Source organism: Malus domestica, chromosome 07, assembly GCF_042453785.1.
Source record: "Malus domestica chromosome 07, GDT2T_hap1".
Classification (NCBI taxonomy): domain Eukaryota; kingdom Viridiplantae; phylum Streptophyta; class Magnoliopsida; order Rosales; family Rosaceae; genus Malus; species Malus domestica.
This window is the reverse complement of record NC_091667.1, coordinates 33826761-33850490: the sequence shown is the minus strand read 5'-3', so window position 1 is coordinate 33850490 and position 23730 is coordinate 33826761. Positions and strand designations below refer to the sequence as shown.

General features: G+C 38.0%; 7 protein-coding genes across 13 annotated transcripts; 4 read left to right on the top strand and 3 right to left on the bottom strand.

Annotated features, from left to right (window-relative positions):
* Positions 1-346: 346 nt before the first annotated feature.
* LOC103439739 (methyl-CpG-binding domain-containing protein 13) lies at positions 347-4551 on the bottom strand. Its single transcript, XM_029106152.2, has 7 exons — positions 4347-4551; positions 3431-3556; positions 3234-3329; positions 2923-3063; positions 2669-2780; positions 2050-2424; positions 347-1804 (listed from the first exon to the last, which is right to left on the bottom strand). Exons 1-7 carry the CDS (start codon positions 4428-4430, stop codon positions 639-641), a joined length of 2100 nt encoding a protein of 699 aa, XP_028961985.1. The 5' UTR covers positions 4431-4551; the 3' UTR covers positions 347-638.
* A 2765-nt stretch (positions 4552-7316) lies between these two features.
* LOC103440118 (uncharacterized) lies at positions 7317-8321 on the bottom strand. Its single transcript, XM_008378790.1, has one exon. The coding sequence runs from the start codon at positions 8319-8321 to the stop codon at positions 7317-7319; it is 1005 nt and encodes a 334-aa protein (XP_008377012.1).
* A 3186-nt stretch (positions 8322-11507) lies between these two features.
* Positions 11508-12460, top strand: LOC103439737 (uncharacterized). The gene is made up of 2 exons (XM_008378332.4): positions 11508-11924; positions 12176-12460. Exons 1-2 carry the CDS (start codon positions 11573-11575, stop codon positions 12238-12240), a joined length of 417 nt encoding a protein of 138 aa, XP_008376554.1. The 5' UTR covers positions 11508-11572; the 3' UTR covers positions 12241-12460.
* Positions 12420-15412, bottom strand: LOC103439738 (uncharacterized). The gene is made up of 7 exons (XM_008378334.4): positions 15164-15412; positions 14288-14518; positions 14023-14163; positions 13621-13729; positions 13414-13475; positions 12921-13024; positions 12420-12709 (listed from the first exon to the last, which is right to left on the bottom strand). Exons 2-7 carry the CDS (start codon positions 14378-14380, stop codon positions 12610-12612), a joined length of 609 nt encoding a protein of 202 aa, XP_008376556.1. The 5' UTR covers positions 14381-14518; positions 15164-15412; the 3' UTR covers positions 12420-12609.
* A 1090-nt stretch (positions 15413-16502) lies between these two features.
* Positions 16503-18816, top strand: LOC103439735 (protein phosphatase inhibitor 2). 6 transcript variants are annotated; one of them, XM_070824982.1, is made up of 6 exons: positions 16611-16687; positions 16768-16841; positions 17104-17176; positions 17366-17490; positions 17707-17889; positions 18361-18816. In XM_070824982.1, the coding sequence occupies exons 3-6, from the start codon at positions 17172-17174 to the stop codon at positions 18606-18608; spliced, it is 561 nt and encodes a 186-aa protein (XP_070681083.1). In that variant the 5' UTR covers positions 16611-16687; positions 16768-16841; positions 17104-17171; the 3' UTR covers positions 18609-18816. The 6 variants fall into 6 exon arrangements, with proteins under 6 accessions (XP_070681085.1, XP_070681082.1, XP_070681083.1 ...); XM_070824985.1 differs by having other exon boundaries at positions 16613-16687; positions 17372-17490; XM_070824984.1 differs by lacking the exon at positions 16768-16841 and having other exon boundaries at positions 16503-16687; positions 17372-17490.
* A 13-nt stretch (positions 18817-18829) lies between these two features.
* LOC103439734 (uncharacterized) lies at positions 18830-19961 on the top strand. The gene has a single exon (XM_008378327.4). The coding sequence runs from the start codon at positions 18883-18885 to the stop codon at positions 19471-19473; it is 591 nt and encodes a 196-aa protein (XP_008376549.2). The 5' UTR covers positions 18830-18882; the 3' UTR covers positions 19474-19961.
* A 788-nt stretch (positions 19962-20749) lies between these two features.
* On the top strand, positions 20750-23720 carry LOC103439733 (uncharacterized). Of its 2 annotated transcripts, none has more exons than XM_008378326.4 (3): positions 20750-21298; positions 23080-23156; positions 23246-23720. In XM_008378326.4, exons 1-3 carry the CDS (start codon positions 21076-21078, stop codon positions 23348-23350), a joined length of 405 nt encoding a protein of 134 aa, XP_008376548.1. In that variant the 5' UTR covers positions 20750-21075; the 3' UTR covers positions 23351-23720. The 2 variants fall into 2 exon arrangements, with proteins under 2 accessions (XP_008376548.1, XP_017188616.1); XM_017333127.2 differs by having other exon boundaries at positions 20780-21298; positions 23258-23720.
* Positions 23721-23730: the final 10 nt, after the last annotated feature.

Genomic DNA, 23730 nt, shown 5'->3' with positions numbered 1-23730 from the left:
GGTATTTTAAGAATTTGGTTACATGGTTGAATGCAACTGTGTTTCCTACAAAAGTGTCTGTTATTTTGATTCTATGAATTTAGTTTTCAATTATCGTTTTTAGCCTTACTATTACACTTCCAAAATCTCCAGTTATCAATGACAATCAAATAATTCCGAGTACAACAACAAAACTGGGTCCTTAAGTAAGAAAATACATAAAAACAACCCAGCAACAAAAAGCTCAGACCTCTACTGATCACCAAATTTAAACTTTTCCTAGAATTTTTCGGTCAATATCCGTCTTTGGCTTCGAATTTTTCGGGATGTCAACCAAACTCCATATACTACACTTATGATCCGAAAATTTGAAAATAAAAACTTCTGTTCTCCTTGACGGTCTTTGCCTCAGGTTTATTAATGGAGTCTATACATGTTTACATCTTAAACATAATTAGTGAACAAACTTAGCTAACATAATGGAAAAATAGCATGAATACATCGTACTAAAGTTACAGACACTAGTGTTACACGTACACAGAGATGCAAACAGCGAAAACTTCACCAATGCGGTCTCTTCCTAAAAGACGACACAAGAAAAGTAAAAAGGGTTAGAGGGAGGGAGGGAGGCAGGGGGAGTAGCTGTACAAGGGTTGAAGTCAGTGTCTCTGCCTCCCCGTTTGGTTTACATCTGATCCACCGGAACTATGTAAACTTCCACTCTTGGTGAGTCGAGGCTCAGAAAGCGCTTGTTTCTTAAGCATGGGGACCTCCGGATGACAGAATTGCTCGCACAAATCATCCGTTTGGCAGAAGTTATCTAGACCAACATTTTTCAAGGTCAAGTCACTTGTTCCTTGAGTTTTTGATGAGCTTAGTTGCTGCTGAAAGTACTCCTCGATATGGGGATCGTAGTCTACTGGGATTGCACCCGTGAGAGTTTTAATAGCAAATTCAATGCACGGGTCGGGCCATGAACCCCCAAAAGGCAACTCAGTTGGGGATCCGGACTTCTGTCTAGCGTTATCGTCCTTTGCAACTTTCCATCCATCTTCTGGTATAAAAAGGTTGCCGCTTTCCTGCTTTCTGCTGCTCTTATTGTCTGCTTGTACGTCCCCAGGATGACCTTTTGGAGTAGCCAGGTCCCCTGAAGCATGCTCACCATTGCTCCTGGAATTGTCAAAACCTATTCCAGTGAGAGTCTCTATTGCAAATGCAATGCAGGGATCTGTGAAGAAATCCCCAAGAGGCAAGTCTGGTTGAAGTCCTGGTTTATCTTCAGCCTTATAATCGGTTTCAAGTTTTCCTGCATGCTCTTCTGGGCCACTTTGGCTCCCCGATGGGAAAACAGAAGCACACCGTTGCTTGTTGTCACCATTAATTGCTCGTTCCACATTTTGAATATGCTTTTCTGGCTCAACCTCAAGATAATCAGGATGTTGGGACGCACAACTGAGCAAATCACCAGGGGAAGAACCTTCAGTTGTATGGCGGACTCCCTCCCCTGACTGTTTAATTGCAACTCGACATGCTCGAGTACTTGTTTTCAGTTCTGGAACCGGACCAACTTCAACTCCAGCTAGTCGCTTTGAAGCACGGCGAGGCAACATAAGCTCTATCTTGTTCTTTGATTTGCAAAGGCCAAGACGGGTCTTTTTCCTTTCATGTTTTATCAGCCCACTTTCCAGGCATTGCTTACCTGGCAGGTCTCCACCTGCAGCAACTGAAATACATTCACCATTTGTGGAATCACTGTCCTGTTCTGTTTGGTCCGAACCTTTGGCTTCTGGAGGATTTAAGCTGCCTGATTCAGTGCCCACCTCACCTGCAACATGTCACGAGTTCATATCAGATAAAAGATTATTAACTTAGTGTTGCAGAATAAGGGTTGGCCTTGGAAATCAATCGAACTTCCTAAATCATTACAATGTATAAAGAAATTAACTTCATGCCAATTTTCAGAGTCTCAAATCCCATTCCCACATAAAAAATAGAGGAAAGAATACGGAATATATCTACAAAAGGACAATACCAAGAGATTGTAAACAAGACGTGAAATTTGAACATTACTCTGATCAGAACTGTGTTCAGGAAGGGACGGGCCTTCAGTTGTATGGCGTGCTCCCTCCCCTGACTGTTCAATTGCAACTCGACGGGTTCGAGTACTTGTTTTCAGTTCTGGAACTGGACCAACTTCAACTCCAGCTAGTCGCTTTGAAGCACGACGAGGCAAGATAAGCTCTTTCTTGTTCTTTGATTTGCAGAGACCAGGACGGTTTCTTTCATGTTTTATCAGCCCACTTTCCAGGCATTGGCTACCTGGTGGGTCTCCACCTGCAGGAGCTGAAATACATTCACTTTTTGTGGAATCACCATCCTGTTCATTTTGCTCCAAACCTTTGGCTTCTGAAGGATTTAAGCTGCCTAATTCAGTGCCCACCTCACCTGCAGCATGTTGCAGGTTCATGTCAGTTAAAAGATTATTTTTGAGAAAGATTATTAACTTAGTGTTTCAGAATAAGGTTTGGCCTTGCAAAGCAATCAAACTTTCTTAAATCATCAAGACAAAAAAGAAAATAACTTTATGTCAATTTTCAGTCCCAAGTCCCATGAAAGGGGAAAGTAAGGAATACACCTATGAAGGACAATACCAAGAGACTGTAAATAAGACGTGAAGTTTGAACATTACTCTGATCAGAAGTATGTTCAGGAAGGGACGGGCCTTCTCTATTACATGAACAATTAAGTATCTCTCCATCCTTCATTGTCTCATTCAATTTCAAGCTCGGTTTGTCTAATTCCTGTTTCACGGTTACAAGAGAGAATCCAAACAAGGAAAGATATCAATGAAAAACTGTAAGTACACATTTTCCTAACAATCAAAATTAATAGCAGGCACAGTAGCGGTTAAAATCCAGACAATCCATTTTGTTGTACACTTACAAACGCTTTTTGATCTTCCGATTCCTTATCGCCGCTACCACTCGGCTCAAGAGTTAACGTTCCTGGCTGCTCATTTTCAAGATAGCGATGCACATCCCTGATAGAGCAGAATACTTTTTCACTTGCAGGAGCAATATAATGCTGCGCAGAGATTAAATATCAGTAAAAAAAGGAGTGAACTTTAGGGATGACCCAATATAAAGTGAATGAGTGGAATGAGCTTGAAACTGAAAGACCGTGGAAACTCTAAACAAGCCCATGCTGCGCACGCACACTCACATGAGCAGAGAGAGAGAGAGAGAGTTCATTACCGTGTCTCTCCTAGTCTTACGAGCCTTTTTTGTAATCCGAATTTCTTTGGTCCATCCTGGAGGTAGTCCTTCTGCTACAGTCTTCTCAACTACAACCTAAATGCTTGAAAATTGAAGTTTCCATATCTTAATTAGTAAAATCTGTCAAGATTAAACATCTAAACACAAATAATAAACAGAAGTTTGAGTCAACGGACATCATCTGAAGGTCGCTTGAGAGTCTCTTTAATTTTCTGTTCGTCTTCATGACTGGAGGTGCTGAGATATCGAGATACCTCTGCCCTGGAACTAAATCTATGCCCACTTGAGGATTCGTAATAATACTGCAACAAACACAAAATATAACCACCTCTACTAAATTATCTATCGCAAAAGATAATCAGATCTCTCTCCAAAATAATTAAAAATGGTGTCAAACTTTGTTCAAATAGTTTTAAAGTTTCATGTTACCACAAATGAAGTTGCAAGTTCAGTTCCCTATAAATAAGGATATCGATATATGCATTAAACAAGAAACTTTCCGGATTTAGTCCGAGAAATTTAGGCAGAAAAAAATTTGATGATACATAACAGATTGTCAAAGGAACTTGAAACTTCGAAATTCGATAGTACAAAGTTCAGAGAAGCACAGTATGTTCCACATATCACAAAATTCCATATAATCAACGTAGAAAATTGGTTTCGAAGGGAACATGGTACATTATAACACATTCAAAAACAGCAGCAAAGGTGTCAAATTTATTCTCAAAATCCACATTTTCAACAACCTAGGAAATGCCCCGTTCTAAGTTCATATCTAAAATGCACACCTCAACATCACAACTAAATTTCCAAACTTGTGCGGAGGTGCTCGAATCCTCTTCCGCGCAGTTTAAATTAGTTTAAAGTAGAATATCGCTCGTATCAATCCAACCTTCCAATCCTCTGTCCACTTTTATACAAGCACAAAAATTGGTTCTTACCAACTTACAGAAAACTAAATTAAAACTAAACTATAACTTCAATTCCAGAAATTACTCAAGGATGTTGCACCTGTACTAATTTCCTAATTAGGGTTTGAGAAGTCAATAAATAAACTTAATTAAAAGATAGAAAGGAGAGTAAATTCCATACCTTGTCTCTTTTGCCGTTTTTTCTAAACTTGACCTCCACTGTCCATCCAGTTGGGAGCCAGTCCTCGGAGTTCTGCTCCTCCATCGCCGGAAAATGACTTCCCCGGCGACCACCGCTGGAATATGAGTCGCACACACACTCTCTCTCTCTCTCTCTCAGTAAAATGTTGAAAACTAAAAAGCTTCGAAGGTCTTCGGACCCACGTGTTTCCGATACTGTATTGCTAGGGCTGCGAGTTATAATTGTTAGACGATAATACCCCTCGTTTTTTATCAGTAAAAGACACATTTGACGCGAAGTACCATAATATGAAGCAAAGTTTTAAAAGAGTGCCTAAGAACAAGTCCACTCCTAAAGACTTTGCACTAACATTTAGCACATTTATACACTTAAATGAACCGTAATAGACTTCAATGAATAGTAATAGGTCAAAGCATCTCCATCCCTAACAAAAAATAGCCTAATCAATTTTATTAAAATATTATTATTTTTTATTATAAAATAATAAAAATAATAATTTTATAGAAAAAAATAAAGAAGTCAGGAACCTCTTCTCTCTCAATCTATCACGCTTCTCTCTCTCTGGTTTCTCACATCCCTATCGCCGCCTCGTCTCTATCGCTCTGTCGTCCTTCACTCCTCATGGACTCGAATCTGCGCTCTCTTTCCTTCGAAAGGTAGGTGGCTTTCAAGTTCCACTACCCTCTATACTATCCCCTCTACATCCCCAATCGGTTCTCTCTCTCTCTCTCTCTCTCTCTCTCTCTCTCTCTCTCTCTCTCTCTCTCTCTCTCTCTCTTTTCCAACTCACTCCGGCGGTTCATAATTCCGACGTTGAAACGGCGTGGAAGATCGTACATGTAGACCTTGAGAGGCGGGGAGGTGGTGGCGCAGAGGGACCGGACAACCGGAGGCGGCGATAAGGGGAGGAGCGGGAGGAAGTAAGATCGGATGTCGATGGTGCCGATGAAGATTGAGTAGGTGAGGAGGAGGAGGAAGGCGAAGATGAGGGCGTCAGGCAACGGGTCACCAGCTTGATTTCGCCAGCGCCACCAACTGCTTTTCTTCTTGCTCAGTCATCTTGTGTTTTCTCGGTGCCATTCCCAAAAAATGCACGCTAATAGCCTGGTCCTTAGCTCTGTCAATTCTAGGCTGGTCTTCAGACCAGCTTAGGCTGGGTGCCAGGCAATTGAACGGGCTGGAGTGGATTGACTGAGTCCCGGCCCCTTTTTTTTACTGGGTGCCGGCCTAATGGTGTTCCAATGGAATGCTCTAAGGGCGGTTGCAGGCGATTGAAGACTTTGAAGTGGGACCAAGTAGAATAATGACACATGTTAGTGAAGAGCAGCAAGCTTTCAACTCTTCTGCGTGCTATCTCTTCCATCAAGATCACCAGATTAAGTGATTCAGGTATTTGAAATTTTATCAAACGGTCAAAAATTATTATAGTTTTTAAGGGATCAAAACAGGTGGACCGTTGGATGAAATTTCAAAGGTTCGGATCACTTAATCCGGTGGCCTTAGTGGAAGAGATCCGGTGAGAATCTCTTTCCGCACCTCTCAAGCAAAGATGGAAAGATTTATCCATATATAGCTAGAGATGAAAAAAATTAGCTATAAATTATGGACAAGGATTGTCTGCCCTCCTTGTTCACGTGCCCTCCCATACCCTCCTGTTTGTGTGGTCACGGTTAAGCCACGTCAACATTTTATATTACTATTCATTTTTGTCTTATTATCTCTATAAAAAAAACCAATATAAAATGTTGACATGGTTTAATTGTGACCACACAAAACAGGAGGGCACGGAGACAAGGAGGGTAGACAATCCTTGTCCATAAATTATTTCTCTTATCTAACATTCGTGTCATGTTTTCCGTATTGTGTCGTTTTCATGACATACTCGATATTTTAACGGATCGTGCTATATAACACCCGTTAAAATTTGTTGCATACACTAAATGCTCCCTTGAGCTTCCATTATAAACAAAAAAGGGACACAACGCATAAAAGTGACAGAAGTAGATATTTACACAAGAAACGTAACAACTTGTTTACAATTGCAAAGTAGGCACGACCCAATGTGGAGGTTGCATGGTCTTGTCTATAAGGGTGCGTTTGTTGCACCGGACTGTCTCGGACTGGACTAGCTTCAGGGACTAAGCTGGACTGACTTAGACTAGACTAAGCTAGACTAGCTTAGTGAAGCGTTTGGTGCAGCGTCAGACTAAAAAACAGGATAATTAATAACTATAATATTATATTATATAATACACATCTAATAATATTTTATTATTAATTCAATAATATTTTATTACTAAATCAAGCTTTTTCATTTTGAGTTCCAAAGTACACAGCCAGACACTCCACTGCTCTCTCTGGAGAGTTCTTCCCTTTTCTTCCTCTTTAGTTTCGTTCCCCATCACTTCTTTTCTCCTTCTTCTTTCCTGCAAGACAACATCCTTCAAATCATTTTTCTTGCAAATCGTCCCCCGTGCTACTCTCCCCTCCCTCTCTGTCTCTCCATTTCTCTTTGTCCCAAAGCTACTCTCTCCCCTTCTCTATCCATTCTTTCCGAAATTTTCTGGGGCAAAGGAAAAAAATTTGGAAATTTTCTGGGAATATTCGGGAATAAGGAAGAATTTTGCTATTGGGATTGTTGTTGTTATCGTTTTGCATATATGTTTTTGAATTTTGGTGTTGAGATTTAGGCAGTGGGTAGGGCTGTGTTTTAGATCTAGACATGGGTTGGCAAACGGAGTCGCCCAGAAGCATTCTTGCAGATTTGTAGTTCACAAGACTTGCTGCATGCGATCGTCCTATGCAAGTTCTGGAGACGGGATTAGCAATCCCATGGTTTTTGGGGGGCTTAGCAAAGACCGGCTAGGCCCTGTTTTAGTCGGGACGAGTGAGAGCTAGTCTCATTAACTCTAAGCCCTATGGGAAACAAACACGGGACTGGACTAACCCTTAGTCCAGTCCAGTCCAGTGAACTTTAGTGAGGGAAAACAAACACCCCCTAAGTTTCTTAGCCTCTGGGGTATAAGTCTGCGAATAGCTTCGACTTTCAATGTCGTACACGCCATAATCATCATCTAAGCGGTGTTTTGGATAACTGTTCACACAATCAAAATCATAGTTGAAGTATATGCAATTTGGCAGACATCCTGAGAAATTCGAAGCCTTGACAGATGTCGAAAAGTTATCACCCAAAAATAGAGCAACATCACCTAAGGTTTCTGTCTCAATCCACTTGTACATATCAAAATTCAATTTAAATATCCTAACTTCCTTTGTCCAACGACCACCATCATCAAATTCAACAACCCTTTGAACCATCAACAATTCATTATCATCTAAAACCACAATGTATGTCTTTACGTACTTCTGGAAACATTCCAAGGTATCGGCAGCAACCAATTGTTTATCAGAGATGGATTGATCAGAAGTAATATCAAAAGAAAAAAGTGTTCCCATTTCTTTGACAACATAAGACTTGCTTCCGACGTGAACATCTTGGAGAGAGCGAAGTGTTTCATCAACAACGTAAGTCCACGACGTATCTTTGGTGAGTCTAAAGAAAGCCAGATTATTACCAGTTCGCTCACGTTCATGTATGACCATGACAATACATTTATCGGCCTCTAAGATTGGATCTGCTGACAATGTCGCCTTGTTTACAAAAGTAGTCTTTCTCCGGGAAGACATATTATCTGGACAAGCTAGAGGAGGAAGATCGATGACGGAATCTGCTCTCTTTTGTCTCCCCTTCACCCTTAAAAACGGATTTATAAGAGTTACTACGAAATCCAGATTGACAGCTATTAACCATCCTTTTGAAGAACCACGCAGTCGCTTGTTCGGAAATTTCAGTTGCAAACCAAGGACCTTGTCTTCAATGGGGTTGTATAAATTCCACTCGGGTTTTTTAGGAGTTTGGATCAAGAGTAGTGGAGGATTATGACAACTTGACATCTCGTCAAATTTTCTTTTATTATCTTTTGCTACACAATGTCATGGCATACAATTTGAACCCAAAATTACACTATTGGTTCAAGCAATCAAGCTCGTTGAATAAGCAGATATTAGACCGTTGGATGATAAAATGGTTGAAATGAATTTTAGTTATTATTGAGAAATAATATTGTGATTTTAATCATGATATTATATCTTAATATTAATTGGGATATTTAAACCTAATATTTGATATATTCATATGGTTGTTTTGGAAAAGTTGATCCGAATGGACTCATCATATCAATCCCCAGATGCATGTAATCTCTTACGTGTCCTATTTCTGATCCAAAAGTGTGATGTACAAGTCAAACTTAGAATTCATGGATGAGGTTGGTGCGCATGATTTTTCTTATTATATTAAGTTGGTGAGTCAACATGCATACACGTGGAGGGCTGGGAGATTGGATTAAGTTGATATTTTTTGATAATGCATGATTGCACCTGGACAGATTTTGTGGAAAGATCTAGAGTTAATCTTGCATTTAAATTACTAGAGGCACTGAGGCAATGCCCCTTTTATTGCTGAGTCCAGTTGAAATACATGGCTAGGGTATAAACTTGCATGCCTTGATTCCAGCATCATGGAGGTCATCAGATGGGATGTTGCATGCTAATTATTTGAATAAAATGAGGAGTAATGATGACATCTAAAAGATAGGCTGTTGCTTATTTACCTAACAAGAAATTTTTAATTGTGACGAGAATACAGATAGTACATCATGTGTTTTATGTAAGTAGTGGAAAATTATATTTTTTAAGTTATTAACCTTTTAGCACACATATTCCACTATTTATGTAATGACACGTGGTATACCATCCTGTGTGACAGTCACACTGAAAAATCTCTCCTAGCTATCGAGTTTGAAAAGACAATGAACAAATCCCACATATCAATTTGAAGGATATGTCTTGGCTTCTGATGCGGATCAAGTTCAGTTCCGCAAATTAGAGTTGCAATTAGACTCTACAAAATTATCTGGCCGCGCCACACAACATTTGCTTCTATAAATACAGAGCCACGAATATCATTGGGACCCCCTCCAACTCAACACACAAACTACCATGCGCAAACTCTCGCTCTATGCGAAACCTCTCAACAACCTTAAGATTTTTATTTTCTTTTTCGCCAACACATCTTCAGTTTGGATAAACAGCATCGTTGCCATAAAATCAGTCGACAGTAGAGAACATTCAGTTTGGATAAACAGCACTGCGTCAATGCCGACTGATTATCTATCCAAGTCTTGGTAGAGAAGAATTTTCGAATCCTTATTAGTAGAGGTCATCTTATTAGCCTTCTCGGCAAAGTGAGGTGTTACAGATTACTGGGCTCGGCGCATTGAACGCCGAGTTGTTTTTATGATTGGATATTCACAAGTAAGTTTTAGAATTCGGCATTATGACGGCCAAACCACATTCACCATCAAGACATATATCTCTTTTGAGTACTTGTGTCTGTATAGTTTGGAATCAATTCGGCGTGTTTATACTCTTACGAATATAATCACCGTGACTGAACCCGGTGCTAAAGATCTGTGAACTTCACCAGACTAGCAGCCTTGTCTTCAAGCTCTAGAACCCGAAGGCCGAGGCGAGTTCATTCCTCGCCCGCAGTCGTAAGATCAAGAAGTCAGCAGCGCGCTCAACGCAACATCAACAAATTTTACTCCCTGGCCGAGCTCGGCCGTCGAGTTGACACGCCCCGCACATAACCGAATGACGTAGTTAGCTTATTCATTAATCGGCCTGCACTCCACGTAGACTTGATAGTTTTTAGAGTTAACAAATACAAACAACACTAAACCAAATATACTCTAACCGTGATACTAAATTCTCTAAAACTGAACCCAAAAGATGCGTAGGAAGATTTGTCCAATCTGACAGGAAGAAAAATTATACATGTTAAACTCATAGAATTGCAGACATAAATATAGAAGGATATTATCCTTTTCAAAAAAAAAAAAAAAAATATATATATATATATAGAAGGATATTATAATATAATATATAACAACAGCAAACAACAAAGCCCAACAAAGCCATATTTCATTAAGTGGGATATCCCAGTCTGCTCGTTATCATGATATATAACAACGTAAATAAATGTATAAAGTAAAGGGAAATACGAAGAAAAAACACACCTGATGCCATGATTTCGAAACTGTCCGTGAACAAGTTTTCCTTGCACAGAAGATGAATTGAAAATATATAAAATAATAGACTAAAAGTCCTTTTTAATAGACTAAATAGTCCTTATTTATATATCGCTGCGTGTAATCCATAAACTAAAGGAGTAGTATAACTTCGAGGATTTAAGGATTACAAACAAAAAGGTGTTCTATATGAATTATGAAACTAATTGCCAACTGGTCTTCTACAAGATTTAGGATTTGTTTTCTTTGTTTCGTTTCTTGTGCTTAAATTAAACGCTTTATTATTTTTCCCTTGTAGACCTTGAAAAGTGTTTGATGCTCCTAGGTTCACACTTCACACGGTTTAAGCTTCTAAAACTAAATTCATGCTTTGAGAGGGGAGCCTTGACGCAAGAAAGGCTATTCATTTGTGACCGAATGGTCACAAGTGGTTCGAATCATGAAAACAGTCTTTTTACAAAGCAAAGGTGAAGCTGCGTACGATAGACATTCCTCATGACTCTCACAAAGCGAATAGCCTTGTTGACTTGGGATAGTTTTTTTATTACAAAAAATGAAAGAAAAAAAAGAAGAGATTATTCATAATAGGCCAAGACTGCAAGTCATGCTCAGCCCATGACCGGCACAATAGGTTGTGAGCCTTTACGCTCATCTGGCCTATCTTTTAGGCCCACCCGGCCCATTTCTTATGAATTGGGCCCGGCCGTGCCTTACCTTATTTAAGCGGGCCGTGTCTCTGCCAACCGACCTGTTTAACACCTCTATGCATGCTACTACCTGAGTGGTGTGGCGATCACACAGAAAAACCTCTCTCTCTCTCTCTCTCTCTCTCTCTCTCTCTCTCTAAAAAGTGTGAGAAGTTTGGAAACTTTGATCGGTTGAGTTTTAATGGGCTCTAAGAATCGGGCCCAAAACAGATTTGTTGCACATTGATCATCTTTTGGCGGGAGTCCGTTGGCGCCAAATCTCCACATTATTTATCAACAAATAACAAATACTGAATAGGGCCGTCGTATTAAAGAAATCTGAGAGGGCAGAGTTGAAGGGAAGAGAGGAATGCAGATCCGGGTGAGGTGCAGCTGCGGAGAGGACTGCCGGGAATGGGCGGTGGTGGAATTGCAAGGGGTGGTGGAAGTTCAGCCGCAATTTCAAGACCGCCTCCACAACCTCCACATTGGTCTCCTCTGCCGCCCTTCCTCGCCGGAAACCTACACGTTTACTATCGGCTATCACGAACTGACGGGGACGAAACTGCCCTTAAAGAAGCCGCTCTTGGTCTTGAAGAAAACGAAGCACTCCGAAGATGGTTCTGATAACGATGCTCGTGCCGCGGGGGTAGAATTGGAAGTCATCGGAATCATCCGCCACCGGATTCTGTTCAAGGCCAGGCCTATGGCCCTCATTTCCAGTACGCTCTTTTATTTTTTCTACCCTCTTACTTTTGGAATTTTGGACTTTGGGGGGTAAATTTAAGGGAGTTTTAACAAAAATCCTGCAATTTAACCAAAAACTACATTTTTACAAAATTATTCTATTCACTTTACATTTTATTTTGTCTTTATCGTTAAAACTCAAAGTTTTCGAGTCATTTTCATTAGTTTTCCTTAAATTTAATGGAATTCTCACATTGGCCCCTTTTTTTTCTTTTGTTTTGCAAAGAACCCCAACCAGCAGTGAAGAAAAGCGAGCAAGCTCCTTTTGCAGCACCTGCCCTGGAAAACTGAAGCAGTTACAACTCTTACAGAAAGTAAAGGAATCGAAACAAATGTAGTCGAATTTCGAAGAATCGAATGTGTTTATGTATGTGACTCATTGCAGACAAAAGCTTTCTCATGATGCATCGCTAGATTTTGCCGTGCTTTGTGTGTACTAGTTCTGTTTCTTATTTGAGTTCGAAAGAAAGTTGTAACGGTCATATCGACACATAAAATTCATATTCTGCAACTTGATTCGTGACAGCCTGATACGATCTATGATACATAGAGCAGGAAACAATAATTCAACATCGAATTCAAAAAGCCCGATTTCTTTACACAATTGTTACAGAAGCAGAGCAAGGCAAGAAAACTGCATATCGGTTGATACATGCCGGTCTAGGCAGATGCCGGGCCTGCACGGGCTCTCAACGTTTCAGTTCTCTTGCTTCTCTCCATTACCGCCACCAACCACTCCACGCTTTCTTTAATCCCCATCCTGCAATCAAATGTCGAAGCGCTTAGCTATTGTGCTTTGTAGTTTTACAGCATCTCATTATCTCAGTGCTGAGATTTTTCCAATGTGAAATCTGGTTCATCGGGTGCCAAATTACCCTTTCAAAAGCTCCCTTTTCCACATTTGGAGCAAATAAATAATTAACTATCTGCCTATGTCGTGAAGCAATGGAGTCTAGAAAAGATCCACTTACCCATCGTATGCTGAAACGGCTTCAAACATATAAACCCTTTCATCCAACTTTTTAAGATCCAGATATCGAGCAAGTTCCTCGGCTGATACAGAATCAGCAACATCCTGCAATTGCAAAGACATTTCAATTTAAAACCAGCTTAAATCAACATAATGGATGCCATAACTAAATTACACATTACAAGATTTAAGATAAAAAAACAGATACGATATTAAAAGATAGATGTCGGAGGAGTAACACATTGTTATATCAACACATAGAAGGAAATAGTTCCATATGTTAGAAACGAGGATGCACAACAAATTACAACCCGTCTATAGAGATGTCACCCAATAAGAACTTATGCACATAGATTTCTATGTGTGTACATTCTGAATAAAATGTCAAAATTTGTTAAACTTCTGGTTTAGTGAGACATGCAAGCCAAAAATTTCCGATAGATTTATCACTAGGTTGCTTGTGATTTTGTGCGATCAACAATGTAGCCTCTCACCTGCTTGTTGGCCAAAATCAATAGAGGAGCTCCTTGCAAATCCTCATGCCGAAGAACTTTTTCTGGTTTTCAAAAGTAGTAAAATCAGGGTAGTGCATCATGTAATTTTGTTATTCCTCAACTTTAATAGCTATACTATCATATGATTCGATAATTACAACTGCAGCAGAATTTGTTCACAAGATTCAGCAATTGAACACCACCTACCCAATGCAGATTTTGAATCTTCAAAACGTGATGGACAAGTGGCATCAATTACATAGACCACAGCATGTGCTTCTTCATAATATTTCTCCCAGATTGAGCGAAGACCAGGCTGACAACAAACAAACAACCCTTTGCTTCAATATTTGTGACTGGCCATCTCAAAAATGAACATTGATGCTAGAGAAAGCGATTGATTCGCAACGCATGGACATTACATCGATGTTGGTATGTGATAACAAACTACTGATAGTAATAATACTACTTGCTAAACTAGTATTGTCTTCTAAGGAAAAGTAAATCTGAATTTTGACGCTATCAGCTTATGGTTTAGAATAAAGGAGAGAAAATCTATGTTGAAAGAAAGAATAAGAAAGATGAACAGTAATGATGAATTCCACATACCTGACCGCCTAGGTCCCAGAACACAAGTTTGGTATTTGATGCTTCAATACGACCAATATTAAGTCCCACGGTTGGAACAATCCGATCAGGAGGGAGACCTTCTAAGTTTGAGTAAATTGACTTCAACTTCTCGAGTAAAGTCTACAAAGTAATACCAGATTAAAAACCTAAAAGGATAAAATCCACTAATGAGGCCAAAGATAAAAGCATCTCAAAATGGCAACGAAAAGCACAATAACTAAAAGATTACAGGAATGCGTATTACCGTCTTCCCAGCCTTGTCGATTCCAAGAATGAGTACATGAAACTCCGTCTTACTGAACATATATTTCCAGAATCCATAAAACAATGAAAACATCTCTGCCTAGTGTAATCTCTTTACTATTCTGTCCCTACCGATCTTCAAGTTCAAAAAGAAAATCACTTCATTATATCAAACTTGACCGCCCTCTGGAACCAATAAAAACTTGATCTTCCTCACCTACAAATTTACCGCCTGAAACAGCATAAAAATGGCCAATTTGTTACAAATATACATTTTGAAATCTGAACAGAATTTGCATGCACTGCCTCAATACATTTTGCAGCTTAACTTTCTCATTGTCCTCATCAATTGAGGTTCTACGATTTCAACTATTTGTCAATTGCAAAATCCCAACTCTCGTAAGTAGTAATCGTCAAAATGCACATAAAACCACCCTTTTCCTCACAATGCATCGTCACAATCTACAGCAATCATTCTTAAGCATCTCAACTCAGTCATGAAATGCTAACAATCACACTAACAGATATTCTAATTCCACTTCTCACACCGCTGGATTCAGCACAAGTCACAGAAATAAAAACTTTTTTAGTTGCAGCACACCAACAAATCCAAATCACGAAGCATCGACATCTCATTACACCAAGAACACATTGAAACAGAATGGGATCTCCAATTAACCTCGCGAAACAAGCAAGCCCAGAAAGCAATTTGACCCAAAAATTAAGAAAAAATGAAAATTAACACGACCCAATTTCCGTTCAGTACTAAAATTCACAGACAGAACCGGGTTCATACAATCCAGATCAACCAACAAACTTCACCATGCTATGATAATAAACAGATATTCACGGAGAAAGCAAAGTCTCGAATTCTTACAGTTGGAGGGCTGCTGCTGAATGATGTCGTCACTCTCGATGAAGAGCTGCTGCTGCTCTTCTATGTAGCAATCGGGCCCCCAATCAACAGCTTCTTCTTCTCAAGCTGCAAAACTCTCCCTCCCTCTTTCTCTTTTATATTTTTACTTCCCAGATTTGTGATTTTTTTTTCCATACAAAAATGTTCATTTGTCCTTTTGCCATCCGCGACTTCATTCCCTCTCTCGCCTCTCCCATTTTGCCCTTGGTCAAGTTTTCGGGTCCATCCTGCCGGTCCATACTCCATGTGTTTGGACACAAATTTCAAGAACGTATTTCACAAATCACGTTTTGAGTTTGATTTATAATACGTGTAAATTACACGATGGTGTTCATGAAAAGCTGAATTGTTTCTGTGATTGTTTTCGATCTCAAAATAAAAAAAATTCGTGACGAAATCACTAGCTGGTCTCTTTTTTTAAGAAAAAACTATTGTTGTTGTTTCCTTAATTTTTTTATATAAAAAAAAACTATTATTGTTGTTTTTATTGTGTCATAAAAATAGTTTTTTTAATCTAACTCTTGTAAAAAAGAAATTCATAAAAAGTTCAATAGTGTTAGTGTAGAGTTGTGTCTAACTTAATTTTATTGTTACTTTTCATCCTTGCCCACAACAGTTAAAGAATGCACTGTGATTCAATTTGATTTAAAATGAATTTGAACCACGTTATTATTAATCTATTGTGAGGTTAATCTCACTCATTTTCCTTTTCGAATAGATAATATCGTTTATTCAAAAAAAAAATTGAGAAACTAAGTCAATAATCTTATTTAATTAAATTAAGTGTGATGCCTTTTTTTCATTCATAATTTGTGTCCGCGTCAATTAATAAATAAATTTGGTTCATGTGCTCTTGCTCAGTAGATGTGGTGCCCTCCACTAAGTTAGTTGTATTTTCTTTACTTATAAGTGCGCTGTCTCGAATCAACTTTTACGAATAACAAAATTAATACTTAAAGTAGTTAGTCGTAATTGTTCATGGTTTAGTTTAACTCCTTGTAAAAATTATCTCACTCATAAATTCAAGACATAATTTAATCAAATTTCTTCCTGAAATCCTTGGCTGACGTGGTTGGATCATAGTGTTGTAATTTGGAAAAGGATCCTCGCCGGATCCTTTTGTTGGGGATTCTAGGGATTTTCTGATCATGACCGTACATCGTGTGATCAGTTTTCGTTATGTATTATTTATATTTAATTTTAAATTTTAAAATAATTTTTAACCACATAATGTATGATAAACGATCACGATCGCGGGATTCTAGGGTTCACATGAAAATGATTCGGCGAGGATCCTTTTCCTTGTAATTTGTACATACGGTCCGAGATCTGCACACTCTAGAAAGCCCCTTGATGGCTTCAACCGATATTAAATGTTATTCGTCAGGGCAGTTTAGTAAACCTGGAAAATCATAAAACCAGGAACCAAAAATTCGATTCAGCTCTTCGAACGAACGTTCATTTTTCTCCCGAGGAAGTAAGAAGGTACCAGAATTTATTTATATTTCCTGCTCCTTTTCGTATTTCTTACTTTTAATTTGATTTTTTCGCTCAAATTTTCCCAGAAAACGCAGGAAAATGAAGGAAAAGGAAATTTTCCGATCCTTTAACCTACTTACTGTTTAATTGACCGTTTCAGGTTGGTTAGGGTTTTAATGCGCTATTGATCCATGGCTGTACTGGATAATTGTGCTTATTGTGCGTTTTTAATTAGCAGTGGATTAATTTCTGAGAAATTGAAATGAATTTTTTCCCCTTTTTTTTCATTTTTAGGTTTTTAGGTTATTGTATATGTATATTTCGTTATCGTTAATGCAGGTTTGATGGCCTAGAATCTGATTGTTTTGGGTTTGTTTTGCTTAATGTTGAGAAATTAACGACGATTTCGAATTTTGTTTCAGAGAATTTGATTCAATTGAGGAGTTGCTGGTTGTTGTGGTGCTTGTGCGGAGATCAGCTGCTTAGCAAAATGAAGTAATTCAATCTGTCTCCTGTTGAATTTTTTATACTTTTCGGGTTTGGTTTGTGTTAAACGCTTAGAAATGTTGCATTAAGTCATGCTTTAGAAGATGGTTTCGGTTTTGTAGAAAGGTGCATACTTTCTGTTTGTTATCAGATGCTTGAAGTTTATAGGTATACTGATTTTAGATTTTGCTTATTGAGTGGCAGAGGCCGAGTTAGATGGGACGAGGATAATATAGGAGAAATTGAAGCAAATAAACCTGTGAGACAGAAAATTACTGAGCCGAAGACACCATACCACCCCATGATGACGGATGATGAGGATGGTATGTTGGTTTCTATCTTACTTTTCTTTTTGTGCAGGCATGTCAACTGGATATGCATGAACACCGAAGTGTTTATCTTTATCGTATTTTTCTTATAAACTTCATGTGGTAATCTTTGGTTGTAGGTTTTCAACGCTTGTTTCCTGAAAGAAAAAAAAATGTGTTTATCTTACATGTGGAAACTTATCATTTTTTATGACTTTATAATCTTTCCAGGATCTCTGTCTCCTATACGAGGGGGTGGTACCTTCGACGATTGTGTTGGTGATGCAGATCATGCAGAAGCAATACGAACTGCTTTGTGTGATGTGGCATCATCAAGTAGAAAGAACGCGCTACAATCTACTGGCTGGACATCATCTGAAGATGAGGCAGAAGCTATGGAACAAGATGATGAAGGTCTTCATTCATCTCCTTTTACCTTTTCTCCTTAAGTTAACCCTTTCAATCGCCATTCGTTACACTTCTCACTATATTTCATTCCAGTCGGCTGAGTTAGTTTTATATTTTAGTCATCCACTGCTTGTTGATTAGAATATTTATACAACTGGATTGATACATGGATATGATTGAAGTTGCATCAGATGACATTACTTCATGTAAGACACATGAGATTAGATCTCAATGAACATATTTAGAGGTTATTATTGCCTCTAAACTTGCCGTCATTATATTCTGTTAATGGTCGGAACTTTTGTTTCCGATATTGCTTAATCCTCATCTAGTTCTCATTTTCCCCATGCCCAGTTCAAAAAGTCCGGCATATTTTCAAATTCTTCTACCCCTCAGTTACATTTATACAATTCATCAACAATTTCTTTACTGACATGTGGTTGTCTGTTCTGCGTTTTTGCTGTCGGACTTTGCCAGATTCTGAGAAAAGCAAGAGTTTTAGGGAGCTCAGAAGAGCCCATTATGATGAATTCCAGAAAGTAAAAGAACTCAGGCGGAAAGGTTCTTTGCTCGACGATGAAGAAGAGGACGAGGTCGTTAACATGGATAAGGAGAAGAAATCTGGCTCCTCTTCGTTAACTGCCGGTGTCAAAGAAATAGATATCGATGAAGATGGTACCGCATCAACCAAAACCTTTTCCGGACCTCCGGCGACCGGAGCTTAGAAGATCAAGCCAAAGCTAAGACTTCCTTTGATCATTTCACTGACATTTGGATTACAGTTTTTGGTTCCTTGTATGCTCATCTGATTGCAATTTGTATCTTTCTATTGTGTTTTTGGTATGTAAATAGTTCAACTTTATTTCCTTATCAAAACAATGTCTGAGAACGAGAGATATTTTTGTTTAATGCTGACGTGTCACTGATTGGCAACATCTCACTCACATATATAGCTCACACTCATCGCTGCTCTCTTATGATTCATTGAGACTCTGAGCAATGGCTTCAGAGCTTGCTTCACAAATATGCAGCCACTTAGCCTCCATCTTCACCAAACCAACCCACCCCCACCCACCGGTCCTCGACCTATTGGTCACCGAGCTCTCTTCCACAGCGGCACGAAAAGGCCGCGTCTTTCTTTATGGGGTGGGCCGAGAGGGCCTAATGTTGAAGGCGCTATGTATGCGCCTTGCCCACTTAGGCCTCTCGGCCCACATGGTATTCGACATGAACACTCCCCCGATCGCAGCTGCGGATCTACTCATAGCCTCAGCCGGCCCAGGTGGATTTTCTACTGTGGATGCAATTTGCTCCGTCGCCCGATCGAACGGCGGTCGAGTCCTGCTGCTGACGGCGCAGCCGGAGACTGGATCGTGTGCGAGGCACGCTAGCGTGGTTGGTTATGTGCCAGCGCAGACCATGGCGGATGATGGTGGGGATGTGATGAAATCTCGGCCGTTGCTTCCAATGGGGAGCGTGTACGAGGGGGCTTTGTTTGTGTTGTTTGAGATGGTGGTGTATAAGTTGAGTGAGGTTTTGGGTCAGAGCCCTGAGGATGCCATACGAGCCCGCCACGCCAATCTAGAATGACCGCGATTACCTGTTGAATGTGGGCCCACCATAGATCGTGAGATTGGAGAGATTTTTTATTGTGACCGACATATGGGATAATACATCACGTGTTAATATATAAATTATGGGATATGTGTGTTAAAAAGTTAATAACTTAAGAAATAAAATTTCTCATCACTTACATAAAAACACGTGATGTATCACTCGTATTTCTGTCACAATTAAAAATTTCTCTTGAGATTGTTAGTCACGTGCTCCACTTTCTATGCCTCCTCGACTGCGCAAAAGCTTTCGTACTCGCGTTACCCGCCCGGTCGACCCTTTGTTTTCCGTGTTGGATATTTGTTGGATAGTTATTTAGGCACTTTTGTTTTTGAAAATCTAGATGTTGTTGTGCACTTGCGGTAGGGTTAGATTGGTATTGTTGTGGTTTTAGAAAAAAAATAATTTGTATCATGTTGCGAGAAGAAATAGTTGTAAAATAAAGCAGCTGTGTGTTTCGTAAACATTTTTTTATTGTAAAAGAGCTTTTAACAAAATATAAATAAAAAAACAATGTTTGAATGTTCGATAAACTTTTATATAAAATTGAAGTGTCTTCCCTAGCCTATACTGTCCATTTTTTATTTTGGTTTTTAGAATTTTAAATCATTTAAAGAATTAATTATTTTGTGTAATCCACATGTTACCATTTGATTGGATTTGTGGGTCTGACATGTGTGCCAAATCTAAATGGAAAGGTGAAATTGATTTGCAATAGTAAAATGTAAATGACAACATTGATTGAATTTGAAAATGAGAGATTAAAATGATAAGTTTGATCAACCTCATAGACCATTGATGATAAACACCCACAAAAACTAGACATTTTTATTCCAAAACTTACGCACAAATATTACCTTCATTCATTCATCTTTCGAGTATTCCATAAAATTATCTTTTAGACGATTATTCTTTCCATGCATTAATTGAATGGAGTTTTAACGAAACATCTTCAATATTGTTCATTTTTAACGAAAAATCATAGTTTTATCTTTTTCTAGTACTATTCAGTACACCTTTACTTGTCATTTTTCATCAAAACTAAAGTTTTTTTGAATTTTTCGTTAGTTTTCCTTTAATGGAATGGCAGTCGACTGATTAATATACTAAATATCTTGCTAAAGATTGATTGAGAGAGAATGAAATGTATTTGTGTGTCTTTTCGGTTTTGAAAGAGTAGATTGTCGTTACAAACCCACTAGCTATTTCTTTTCTTTTTTAAATATATATAAAATATCTTAGCAAAGAAATATATCCTTCGGATCTCCACACAAAAAATCTAAAATTTGCTACGATTAATATCTTGGGGAGGTCCAATGAGTTGGGATATTTGCAAAGTGATAAATTCTGGTGAGCCAAACACATGTCGGTCGACGACAGCTAGTGCCATCCTCCCACAAACTCTTCCAAACTCCCTTCCAAAACCTCCAATTTGAAAAAATATATATAGCCAACCTGTATCATACCAAGCAACCCCTTCATAATTTTCAACCATCCATTAGCCGGGGGCTATAACCTAGCTACTTCCTCTCCAAACCACCGTAGGTGCCGGCGGAATTAAGATCGGAACTAGTGAGAATGGAGTTGTCCCCGGTTAACATGTCGTGGACGAACGAGAAGCACGTCAAGTTTTTGAACAGCATGGAGGAATCCTTCGTGCGTGCCATGCTTGAGAAGAAGAAGAATAACAAGGATCACCGTCATCCTCCTCGTCTCGACCGCTACTTGCCGGACACCTCCGACTCAACCCTGGATCTCAAAACCAGCAGCAGAATCACCAAAAACCGTAACTCCTTACAAGGTAATTAATTAAATGTTGTTATATTATTAATTAGTTAGGTCTGATCCGTTTTTATTGTACGCATTTTCCTCGTGGGTGTATTTGAAGAAGAACAGCACGATTAATTTAGGGTGTAGTCAAACTAAGATTTTAAAAGATTTAAAAAGATTTAAAAAGTGATAGATTTGATACGATTTAGGAGGATTTAAGACTCTTGCAAAATTTACATGGATTTTAAAGAATTTGAATAGATTTAGTTTATAGATTTTGATGGATTGGAGTGGATTTTCATATAATTTTTTTATTTCAAAAAAAAATAAAAGAAAAATATTTCCCCTTGTCCTATTGTACCCAATAGCCACTTTATCCCCTCTCTTTTCAGGTTCCCTTTCACACAACTACAAATTTATCTCTTTCTCAATTGATAAATTAACATAACTTTGGTGAGCTTTTGAACACTACACCACCAACAACCATCACCACCATCAAAAAACCTAGCTCAAATTGTGTTCAATACTATGAAATGCTTACAAAAAGAGATTCTACCAAAGTATATGGTGGTTACCTATATATGGCTGGGGTTGGTAGACATTTGAAGGTTGCCCAGATAGAAAATGATTTGAAATCCTAGGGGGTGAGGTTGGATTCTTTTTAGTCTTGATTATATATATTTCTTACTCTCAAATTCCACAAAATCCACAACTTATTGAAATCTTTCAAAATCTTAATTTTTTTAATACACTTAGATTTGGATGAATTTTAAAATCCTTTAAAATCTTTTAATTGACTACACCTAGATTTGAATGGATTATAATCCTTTAAAATCTTTTAATTGACTACACTAGAATTTTAAAATCTTTTAAAATCCCCTCAAATCTGAGTTTGAATACACTGTCTTTAGTATGAATTATTCAAATTTTTCTATGCCTTGTGCTTAACGTCTAAAATGTGTTAATATGTCACTTAGTACTACAATTTAATGATATTCCTTTTTATTTATAAGTGAGAGATATTAGATTCAATTCTTGCCAGAGATTCGTTAACAAAAATTATAAATAATATCGTTTGTTAGAAAAAATTGCGTCTAAACAGCTCCTAGAAAACCTAGTATACATAAGTACTGATCAATATACCCTGAGATATTTTGAGGTGTGGTGTTAGGTTGTTAGCAATGTTTAAATATCGATATAGGTAGAATATCGACATGAAAATTTAATAAAAAATATCAATATCGGTTTCCTTTAAAGGAAATTATGAAAACAGACAATGAGTGGGTATATCAACTCATTCAGATTAAGAAAAAATTAGAGAAAATTTTCTCAAAAAAATTAAAAAAATAAAAGTTCGAAATCTGCCATGGATCCCAGGATTTTTTTTTCAGTAAATAGGTAAATATAGTTGATATTATTGATTTTCCATATCTTGCCGATACAGGGTGAAGTTTGCATTTCACCCCATTTTCATATTTTCGTATTGATGATTGATTTTTTGAATATTTTAATGAAAATATCTACAATTTCATAGATATTTTAAACATTGAGTACTATTTAGTAGTTATGTGATTTATTTTAAGGAAAACTAATAAAAAGTCCAAAAAAACTTCTCTTTTAACTAAAAACTTTTTTTAAATGTATAATAGATAGTGTCAGTTAAAGGTAAAAATATGATTTTTCATTAAAAGTGAACAGTACCGAAAGTGTTTTTGTTAAAACTCGCCTTATTTTATTGTATTAATTTTCATTTAGTACCTTTTTCCTAGTGGTAATAAAATGTACTTACTGTGTTATTGATATTTGGTCTAGGTGGCAGAATGGGCGGTAGATGTGAAAAAAGATCGAGGACGGTATCATCTCAGCCTTCCAATGCATCACAAGATCAGGTTGGCAATTAACCCTATAACACAAAAGTTTAACTGATAAATACCATTTGCTTAATATTTTCTTAATTAATTGCGTGTCCCCACCGCAGGTGGTCCCACAGATTGAAATCAGAACGGCTGGTGATAAAGATGAGATGGAGCAACAAAATGTTAATGTACCAGATCAGCTGGCACTGGCTGCACCAACCAACTGATCAGATCAACCGTCCATCCATGGCTATGATTAGATCTTGCTAACGTTACTTAGCATTAATAACTATTTCTAGGGTTTTCTTTTATTTGGCGGGTAAATGATAGCGATGTTTTAATTGATTTTTCAACGGAAGAAGAGAAAAAGGACAATAAGAAACGGATGAAGAAATAGTACCAAATCTTGATCTTTAATTCCGGGAAAAATCTTATCTTTTGGGATAGAGCTTGATGAATTTGACTTGGACAGATATTTTTATCAATGGATGTGATTGTGTGGATTGATCACAAAATTATTGAAGGGACATTACATAATTCATATCCCTTTTTGTGTAGTTACAATCCAGATGTTTCATGAATCATGAATATTAATTATTTTTTTCTT